Source organism: Salvia hispanica, chromosome 6 (assembly GCF_023119035.1).
Source record: "Salvia hispanica cultivar TCC Black 2014 chromosome 6, UniMelb_Shisp_WGS_1.0, whole genome shotgun sequence".
NCBI classification, from domain to species: Eukaryota; Viridiplantae; Streptophyta; class Magnoliopsida; order Lamiales; family Lamiaceae; genus Salvia; species Salvia hispanica.
In genome coordinates, this window is record NC_062970.1 from 19,814,861 (window position 1) to 19,825,677 (window position 10,817).

Consider the following 10,817-nt stretch of genomic DNA (forward strand, 5'->3'; position numbering starts at 1 on the left):
AATAGGACTCTTAAACTGGGACGGAGGGAGTATTTTATGCGTGAAGTAGATAGAGAATAAAATAGAGATAAATGTAAAGTACCACTTTTAGTAATGTATCATCTTAGTTGGGACAAACTAAAAAGAAAAGTGAGTCATCTTCAATGGGACATAGAGAATACTTTTATTAGCTCTCTCTCTCTCGCTCTCTCTCATTTTACATATTAATCATTAACTCCTAAAATCTCATCCAAATTAAAAAACATATTATTTTAATCAGAGTAAAGTGAGAATTTATATCCAACATTTATTTGAAGAAACATTTAATGTAGAGCATCCACAACGAATGACCTTGTTGCGATTATAGTGAAGTATAAACAGTCGAAAACTTGCTTATACAAATAAATTATATAGATCTATTTGATGGATTATGAGATTAATCAAATTCATCTGTTAAACAAATAATTGTATGTTAGAATGCAAATAATTCATGTATAAATAAAATAAATCATAAATCATGAATTCTACGGTTTAGAAGTTTCCAAACCGATTCTCCAAATAATCGAAAATGGTTTGCTACTCCTCTACGTAATGTTCTTCGTACTTAACCACAAATTTTCTAACTATTTTCTGAACTCACAATTTAATACTGTGTAAACAAAGCTTATCAAATTGAAAAAAACTTGACTAGAAAGAAGATAGAATTTCATAAGAAATGAGAAGAAGGTTTTAAATTCTCTCCACTGAAAATTTTGAAAATCTCAAAAGATAATGAGAGAGATTATATTATGTCTTATGTCTAGTCTTCTTCACATAGAATGTAGTATAAGTTAGTTCAAGGATCATAGAGGTTGGACTATATTTGGAGTATTAAATTGAGCTACTATAAATTTATTTAAGTGCAATCAGATTATTATAATCAGCACTACAATACAGAATAATAGTCTCTCTGCATAATTAAAAATAAAATATTTCATAAAATAGAAATATTAATATCTTTTTTTTTTCTTTTATTTATTTACTTTTTATTAACTAATAATATAATATTATATAAAATCTTAGTATTTCATTTGTTTTGAAAAAGAGTGAAGATAGGGAGCGCATTTCCTACTTAAACCACAAGTACACAAATTTTAGAGTTGGTTTTTGCAGACTTTTTGGAAGTCTTAAATAAATGAAGCCAGACACACGCGCCTCCTTGTGCATACTCAAAAGCCGCGCTTTTTATCACAACTGCTCCCTCTCTCTCTCTTCTGCATTTTCTCCCTCCCTTGTATGTTGTAAATCATACTCCACCACCGCCTCTTTTTCATGTTTCAATGGCCAATCTCTACGATGACAATCACAATCACTACTACTCTCCTCATGAATCCGATGACATTTCTCTTTTCCTCCACCAAATTCTGCTCCGATCTAATTCTTCACCCTCGCATTCTCACCAATCTCATCTCCTTCCCACCTCTGCGCCAGAACAGCAACTAGTTAGCCAGATCACCGCCCTCAACTCCTGCTCCACCTGCGGCCTCGCGAATGTTTCGCCGGATGATTGTGACTATGAGAGCGAGGTCATTTTCGGTTTTCGATTTTCGTCACAATTTTTGCATGCCTAGGGCTAAATAGGAGAATCTGTGGTTTTTTTAAAGGTATTTGCATGGTTTATTCATGTGTGCGTGCGATTGATTATGTGTAGGAAGCTGCGGCGGAGAAGCCGCGGTGCTCTACCAAGAGGACTAGGGCTGCGGAGGTGCATAATCTCTCTGAAAAGGTTCGTATCCGCTACCTTTTTGTTTCCGATTGTGGGGGAAGGGGTTTTGAGAGTGTTGGTGGACTTGACAGAGGAGGAGGAGCAGGATTAATGAGAAAATGAAGGCGTTGCAAAATCTAATTCCGAATTCAAACAAGGTAATAGTAACATAATGCTGATTAGCTGATGTCTCTCCATTGCCTTAATTTGTTTATAAATTGTGTAGACTGACAAGGCGTCGATGCTCGACGAAGTTATCGAGTATCTCAAGCAGCTCCAGCTCCAAGTGCAGGTAAGCATCTACATCATTAATGACTATTTGTTCCTGAAATTGTGATTATAGGTTGATTATGTGATTTTTACTTATACCTGTTAAATGTGTCTGGCATAAAGAAAACCAGTGAATATGAGTTTATTAACCTTAATTGTTCTTCAATTAGTAGCGCAACTTTTTGTTCTGATTACTGGATTTCTTTCTACTAGTTTTGGCAGTTCAACAGTATAGCTTGTGTAATACTATCCATTATTTTTTGCTGAAATATGACTGATTTGGAAATGCTGTGGTTGTTCTGTATGCTGTGGAAAAATTACTTGATCACTTCATATTCAAAACTTGTGAAACTTACCTTTTGATAAATATTTAAGTATGTTGAGATAGTTTGAGCACATGATTTTAAAAGATGGTTGTCTCCCGTTTCAATTAGATTCTGGCAAGTGGAAACTTGTTTGCTAGCTATATAATCCTCACGGTTTACGTGAGGGAACATGTTTCTAAATGATCAAATATAGGAATTAATCTAAAAAATAAATAAAAGATAGTGAGTAGTAAAATATGGGAATTGATTTGCTTTCTTTCAATTTTTTATGTTATTGCTATGGATTTCTGGCTATACGAGTGTCTTACCTTATCCAAGTTTTGCAGATGTTAACAATGAGAAATGGGTTAAGCCTTTATCCTATTTGCGTGCCGGGTATGCTGCAGTCCGATCAGGTTTCTCAAATGCGGGCGGATGTCTATGACACCAATAAATACTCAGATGTAAATATGATGAAACAAGTTATCCTGGACCAGAACATCTTAGCTGATTCGCTTCTCAGGCTACCGGAAAATTTTGTTAAGCAGGAGCTTGTGTCCGATTTCTCAACTATGCTCGGTTCAAAGACTTCAATGGAAGTGGAATCAATCATGCAGCAGCAGCATCACTTGGGAGCATTTCAACTCTCCAGGTCATTTCAAGTAGGGGCTTTTCAACTCATTGTTTAATTTGCTTCATCACATCTTTCAAAGATGTAGATTTTTCAAGTGCATTGTAGTGTATCACCAATGCGAAAAACCTTTTGTCAGAAGAGTGAGAAGTTGTTGCTGCGTCAGCCTTCGACGGAGGATTGCCCTCAAACTTGCTCTACTGGTAGGAATCTGATCTCAATCTGTTTGAAAGAAAAATACTTGTTGTGATTTATTGTTTCTCACCTTCTGAATAATCATATTAGGAGCAAAAGCTGGATCTTCAATCCGTTTGGACACTCGATTATCCGATTTGAAGGCGGATGTTTTGGAAGAATCGGACATTCTACTTACGAGCTATGTTAATGACCCAGTCTTCTCATCTCATGACAAGTAGAATGTCTGATATGTTAATTAGAAATAGAAAGCTAGCTTTTGATTCTGGTGTTTTTTTGTATGGCTACCTTTTAGCATGTATGTGTTGGATGCTAAAGCTATTTTTTTGTTGAGAAGCCTAGATATAATTTATGGTATGAGTAATTAAGTTTTGATGTCATGGTTTGTTATTTTAATCACTGTTATTTTGATTCGATATAATAAATCAACATAAATTATGTTTTGCAAATACAGTATATTGGATTAGTACAAAAAATAGTTTCCGACGACGTATTCGGTGAATTGTTTCATGTGACTGAAAATAGTTAGATCATTTAATGACAGTTCTATGTATGAACAAAATCATGCAAAAATCGATATCTTTTCCGGTGGAGACAACAATTTTTTAAAACACAATTATATGAGAAGGCATCAAGTTTTAGACACTTCTATTAAATTATTTTCACTTCTAAAAAGAATTTCGTTGATTTGTACACTAAAATTTGACTATGCGTTAAATTTTTTTTGCTAAATTTAAATACACTTTCATCATATTTTTGTGTATTTTACAACTTCTCTTTATTCCAAAAACACTTTAAACTTACCTGGAGGTATAAATTATACGCACAAATACACATGTAGCACCATGTGTAAAAATTTCAAAAATTAAGTTTTGAATTTTTTTATTGGATCAAATTATTAGTGTATGCGCTGGCGTTGGTAAATACATCGAGAAGTAAAATTATTCAAGAAATATTGTCTGTGATGCGGATATTATGAATGATGATATAAATTTAAAAAATAATAATAATTAGCTTATCTATAATGTTACATGGGTTTGAGACAATAAGAAATAGTAAAAATCAAAATTTTGAAATAAGTACAAAAATACATGGACGTGTCACAGTAACTCGTCTCTAACTTCATAATTTTTGCTCATTGTTAATTTGTTACTATGATTTGATCAAGTACCATAACATGTAGACACACTTGATCGTCATTGCGGTCAACCACTCTTTGGACCAAAGTCACTACCGCTCAAAATAAACACTACCTGGATTCTTAATAGAAGAAATAAATAAGAGGATTATTATCAAAATGAGGTCAACATGCCAAAAAAAGAGAATTGTTACTAATCATAAGAGAGGCATTGTATTGAAGATACAACATGGTGGCAAAGTTGTAGAGAGTAGGAATATTTGATTGTATTTCTTTTTTATGTGTATTTCGAATGATACAAGAGCCCCGTTTTATAGGGTAATACAATCATGGAAAACATCTCCTTTTACTCTAGTAACTATCAATTATTTAATGCTCTTAGGTAATGCAACACCATTTAATTGATATGGCAATTACCAATTTGTTGGTAAATGGTACTAGCCGTTAGGTGTTATTTGACACTCTCCCTCAAGTTGAGCAAGGGTATCTCCAATGTTCAACTTGGCTAGAATTTCTTTGAAGCTTCTTGGATTCACGGCTTTAGTTAAAATATCTGCCAGCTGCTCTTCAGATCGAACAAATGGGAATTTGATAATTCCTCCTTCAAGTTTTTCTTTAATAAAGTGGCGATCGACCTCCACAAGCTTGGTTCTGTCGTGTTGTACTGGATTCTCAAATATGCTGATTGCGGCTTTATTATCACAGAATAGCTTGCTCTTACGGTTTGGTGAAAAACCGATTTTAGTGAGTAGCCATCTTAGCCACATGATCTCCATGAGTCCACTCTTGATGCCTCAGAACTCTGCTTCCGCACTTGATAGAGCTACAACCTTTTGCTTCTTACTTCTCCAAGTAACTAGGTTGCCTCCTACAAATGTGAAGTATCCGCCGGTTGACTTTCTGTCGACTGGATTGCTTGCCCAATCGGCATCTGTATAGCCATCGATCTCGAGATCATCTCCTTTCTTTAAAAAAACTCCATAGTTTGTCGTGCCCTTAAGATACCTCACAATCCTGAGAGCTGCATCCATATGCTCTTTTTGAGGTTGGTGCATAAACTGACTGACGACTCCTACTGCATATGTGATGTCGAGTCTGGTATGAGAAAGATAGATTACTTTCCCAACTAATCTTTGGTATTTCTCTCGGTCTGTGGATCTAGCTCATTCGACTATCTTTAACCCATGATTCGTTATCATAGGCGTTTTAGCAGACCTGCAGTCTAGGAGTCCGGTTTCTGCCAAAAGATCAAGTACATATTTCCTCTATCTCAGAAAAATTCCATGTCCTGATCTCAATACTTCTATCCTAAGAAGTATTTGAGGGGACCAAGATCCTTCATGTCAAATTCTTTGAACAAGTTGGTTTTGAGATTGCTGATTTCTTCTACATCATCCCATGCGATAATCATATCGTCCACATAGATGATAAGACATGTTATCTTATCTCCCCTTCTCTTTGTGAAAAGTGTATGATCAAAAAGACTCTGTTTGAATCCATGCTTGATCATTGCTTGGCAGAATCTTCCAAACCATATTCTTGGAGATTGCTTTAGTTCGTACAAAGTCTTCTTCAATCTGCACACTTGTCCTGGGTCAAATTCGCCATCAAATCCTAGTGGGATTGCCATGTAAACTTCCTTGTTTTTCTCTAACTCTCCGTGAAGAAAGGCATTTGTCACATCAAATTGATGTAACGACCAACCTTTACAAGCTGCAACTGATAGTAGTGCTCAGATCGTGTTCAACTTGGCAACTAGGGAGAAAGTTTCATCATAATCGATTCCATAAACTTGACTGTATCCTTTGGCCACCAATCGCGCCTTGTATCTCTCGATTGATCCATCTGCACGTCTTTTGATTGTGAAGACCCACCTACATCCGACTGGTTTCTTCCCCTTTGGTAAAGTGCATTTCTCCCACGTTTCGTTCTTTATCAAGGCATCAATTTCTTTCTTCATGACTTCTCTCCAATGTTTGTGTTTTGACCGCCTCTTCAAAAGATTGGAGAATTTCTTCTTCCTCATATAGAGCCGCCTCAAAAGCTCAAGCCATTTCCGTGAGGTGGCCTTGGGTATATTTGCTATTGAATATTTTGTTTTCCGCCCTTTCCAGTCTGGATAGTATCTCTTGGGAGGTATTCCCCTCGTGCTTCTGTGTGGTAGTTCATACCGTCCTGTATTCTCGATCTTGCCACTGTCTTCATTGTCTTCGTTTATCCTGTCAGTGTCAGTATTATCTAATGGAACTGAGTTGGTTTCAGAGTCGTTTACCTCAGGATTCGAAGACGGGGTTGATGGCTGGTTGTTATTTCCGAACTCAGTGATCTGACCAGTGAAATGTGATGGAGTATTGGTTTGGCTAACTTCTTCTGGTGGACTATTTTCTGTGACAGTGTTGGATTCTACTATGCTCTCATTTTCCTTTTGGTCAGATTCCTTATGTGTAGACTCAGGTTGTTGAGAAGGGATGTATAGCCAGTTTAGTGGGTCGCTAATTGGACTTTTGTTTGACTCTCCCCCTGACCACTGGATTGCCTATAATAGTACTTATTCTCAACAAAGTCACAGTTCATAGTTGTGTACATGTGTTTGGTTAAAGGATCATAGCACTGGTACCCCTTTTGGTTGACTCCATACCCTAGGACCACACATTTAACCGCACATGGGGAGAATTTGGTAGGCTCATGCTTTGGGATATGGACGAAGACCGTACAACCGAAATTTTTTGGGTCAAGGGTAAGAGAAGTTGGTTTTTGTATGGCTTCATGGTTGATAAAGGTATCAATAGGTGTTTTGAAGTTAAGGATACCTGTTGGGAGACGGTTCATAAGGTAGACTGTTGTAGCAACTGCTTCTGGCCAAAAAGATGTGGGAATCTAGGATTCGATGAGAAGGGCCCTAGTAATCTCGAGTATGTACCTATTCTTTCGTTCCGCTACCCCATTTTGTTCAGGTGTGTAGCCACAAGAAGTTTGGTGGACAAGCCCTTTTTCAGTAAAGAAGGTTTTCATGTTTGTATTGATGTATTCCCCCCCGTTATCTGACCGCAGGATTTGGATTGTCTGGTTATATTGGGTTTGGACAAGACTGTATAATTGGGTAAATTTTTAAAAAAACTTCGGATTTATATTTTAGGAAATATACCCAAGTCATACGAGAAAAGTCATCTGTGAAAAGAAGGAAATAGCGTAGACCCTGACCTCCACTGATTGGAGCAGGGCCCCAAACATCCGAATGAATTAAGGCAAAATGGGTAAGTACTCGAGTATTATTCAACTTAAAAGATTGGCGATGGCTCTTAGTCAGATGACAAGTTTCACAATCAAGAGAATTCACACCGAGACTATCTTAGGGAGCAATAACTTAAGATATCCTATGGAAGGATGCCCTAACGACGGTGTAAGAGCCAAGCCTGCTTGTCAGTTGGTCTGTGAGCAAGTAACGTCGTACTTTGTTGGGCCATCGCATCCACGTAGTACAGTCCACTTCGTTCAGTGCCACGCCCAACTACCGTTCCCGTCTTGATATCCTGTAGCATGCAAAAGTGAGGTTGCATTAGTAATTTTAATCCAAGTTCCCTTGTAGCATGACTAACTGATAGGAGCTTATGAGAAAAAGTAGGGACGAAAAGGCAGTTAGAGAGGCAGAGAGTTGGAGAAATAACGATGGTGCCCGCCCCCTCTACTTGAGCTAAATCTCCACTGGCCGTTTGGACATAGGTTTTAGTGGGTTTTGATATTTTTAGGAAATCAGAGGGGTCGAAGGAGATTGTGGCGGTAGCACCACAGTCAAAGATCCATTGCTTTTCTTTAAACGAGTTTTGACATGTTATAGTGGGCTGAAATTGGAGACTCTCAGGGTCAATTTGGGAATTTTTGGGTTTGGTGGGGTTAAAATGAGATTTTTCAAGAATTGTGGGGTCAATTCAGAATTTTTGGTGGTTAATTTTGGAATTTTCGGAAGCTGGGGGGTGAAAAACAGAGATGGGTTTGGAGTGGGGTTTGGGGCGGTATTTTTGAAAGTTGGGGGGAGCGGTTTCGAATTTAGGAGAGTTGGGGGTATTTAAAGTGAAATCCCCCCCATTTCTCCCAACCCTAATCGGCGCCGTTTCTCCTCCAACCCTAATATCCGCCGTCTTCTCTTCCTCCTCTTCTGAGATCGCCGGCGTCCTGTCGGCGATGGTGGCCACCGGTGCCGGAATACCATCGGACCACACCCTAGCAACCGAAACCGAGGCGACAGCCTTTTTCTCATTGGCTCCGCCTTTTCCGACGCTACCCACCGTGCTGGACTGGCCGTTGCTACTCGCCGTGTTGTCGATGTTGGTAGCGCAGTCCCCTACGGCCGCCACCGCCGTTCCTCTGCCTCCTCCGTTCCGGTTATGATTCTATCTATTCTTCTTCATATCTTCCCACCAATCGGGAAATCCATGGAGGTGGAAGCAAGTGTCTGCCGTGTGCTTCTTTCCACCGCAATGGCTGCACGTCAGCTTATTTTTGTCGGGATTTGCAGAGGTTTTTGGCGGCGGTGGTGGTCTGCTCCGGTCAGTTGCTGCCAAACCGACTCCGATGCCGGTTTCTCGTGAGTCACCGGAGGGTTTTAGGACCCGTTCGTTGGCAAATTTTTTGACAAACACGGATTTTGCATGTTTTTAAGGGCTAGATTTGACCCGTTTTAAATGTAAATCATGCAAATTATGTTCTTAAATTGTGTATTCTATACATTTGGTATTTTTGATGTGTTTGTTGATAAATGATAGAAAAAGATAGAAAAAGGTGAAAAAAGGCCAAAGTGCAGCAGCCTCTGTTCGAGCCCATTCTGCCAGCGATTTTGAGGTCCAATCAGTGCTTAATTCATACCATTCTCTTCGTCTTCGAAAGAGCTTTGTGTGAATATCTCGCACGTCTCAATAGGAGTTTTGTGGAGAATGTTATGACCATTCTACGAACGTTGCGCAGTGCAGTCAAAGCTGGCAGAAATTTAGGCGGAAATTCACGGAAGAAAAGAAATTATTATATTGTGAAGCCAAATCTCTCCCATATCTTGTAGGGCACGAAAATTATCAAAAATAAACCTTTTTCCCACCTATAAATACCTCTTAACCTAATTTATCAATCTTTATCTCAGGGCCTCCAATCCTTCTCCCTCTCTACCTTCTTCCATCCCACAATCCACACATATAATCATCCATCTTCCATTGGAGCGGAGCTCTGCAGATCCAGGCAAGAGAAGATTGAAGATTCAACCTTGGGTTTTATCTATTTCTTTCATGTCTCGTACTTTATTTGTAGTTTTTACTTGTCTATGAGTAGAACAACTTTTGTGGATTTTTTTGGTGAAGATATTAAATTGATTTTCCTTGTTAGCTCTTGCAGTTATTTGATTTATCCTTGTGGCTTCTATATTCAATTGATTAGCTACCTCTTGAATATATGTTAGAGTTGATTAGAGTACTCGGGAGACGAAATAGTTGACTTGGAAAAGGGATAATTCACACTTTAATTCAATAGAACTCGGGAGAGTTGAGGTTTCACGTGAGGTCATTGGTCTTAACGATCTTTTAGGAGTTAGGTCTGAGAATTAGAAGGGGACTTCAATTATTACACCTAATCTACGGATTTCTCACCTCGGAAGGGGGTTTAATCTAGTTAAGTGACCGACTTAATAACTCTAGAGACCGTAATTCAAGGAAGTCAATTGAGTTTTGAATCCTTAAATTCTATCAAGAGAGGCATTGTATTGAAGATACAACATGGTGGCAAAGTTGTTGAAAGTAGGAATATTTGATTGTGTTTCTTTTTTATGTGTATTTTGAATGATACAAGAGCCCAATTTATAGGGTAATACAATCATGGAAAACATCTCACTTCACTCTAGTAACTATCAATTATCTAATGCTCTTAGATAATGCAACACCATTTAATTGATATGGCAATTACCAATTTGTTGGTAAATGGTACTAGCCGTTAGGTGTTATTTGACAAAAAGAGTTTTTAAACAGTGGACGTAACTAGCATTTTGAATTTGGGTGTAACACGTATGACAAATAATTAAATTATTAAAAATAAAATAATAATAAAAATTGTTGAATTTTAAAGTAACATAACGTAAAATACAAAATACACATTTAGCAATTCGTATTACATAAACAATGTTGTGCTATAGCCACAAATCAAAACAATAAAAACAGCATTAAGATATAAATAAAATAAGAAAAAAATGCATATAATTATCAAAGCATTAAGCATACAGTTAAAATAAAATAATAAAATACTACTATATAAACCAAAACAATAACAAATGCAATCCTAGAAAATTATTAATAATAAAACTGATGTAAAATAAATAAATGAATTACGGGCTGAGATGGATGGTGACCTTGATAGAAGCATATATTTCTTTGATAGGAGTATTTGTTTTTCTCATTAATATATCCTGCTAGCTAAATCCAATTTGTTACTGCTTTATTGTGTTCACAAAAAAAAAAAAAAAAAAAAAAAAAAAAAAAAAAAAAAAAAAAAAAAAAAAAAACTTGCAACATGGAAGGGGAGTAA

General features: G+C 37.3%; 1 protein-coding gene across 5 annotated transcripts; it reads left to right on the forward strand.

The window, feature by feature from the left end:
- Positions 1-1,140: 1,140 nt before the first annotated feature.
- LOC125193462 (transcription factor ALC) lies at positions 1,141-3,484 on the forward strand. Of its 5 annotated transcripts, none has more exons than XM_048091253.1 (7): positions 1,141-1,544; positions 1,670-1,744; positions 1,816-1,881; positions 1,950-2,015; positions 2,646-2,950; positions 3,069-3,132; positions 3,215-3,484. In XM_048091253.1, exons 1-7 carry the CDS (start codon positions 1,299-1,301, stop codon positions 3,263-3,265), a joined length of 873 nt encoding a protein of 290 aa, XP_047947210.1. In that variant the 5' UTR covers positions 1,141-1,298; the 3' UTR covers positions 3,266-3,484. The 5 variants fall into 5 exon arrangements, with proteins under 5 accessions (XP_047947210.1, XP_047947211.1, XP_047947207.1 ...); XM_048091254.1 differs by having other exon boundaries at positions 3,072-3,132; XM_048091250.1 differs by having other exon boundaries at positions 1,142-1,544; positions 3,038-3,132.
- The last annotated feature ends 7,333 nt before the right edge of the window (positions 3,485-10,817 follow it).

Coding starts and splice junctions, on each gene's coding strand:
- LOC125193462 (XM_048091250.1), top strand. CDS start 1,299: ATGGCCAATCTCTACGATGACAATCACAATCACTACTACTCTCCTCAT. Junction 1,882..1,949: donor TAATTCCGAATTCAAACAAG/GTAATAGTAACA, acceptor TAAATTGTGTAG/ACTGACAAGGCGTCGATGCT. Junction 2,016..2,645: donor AGCTCCAGCTCCAAGTGCAG/GTAAGCATCTAC, acceptor CAAGTTTTGCAG/ATGTTAACAATGAGAAATGG.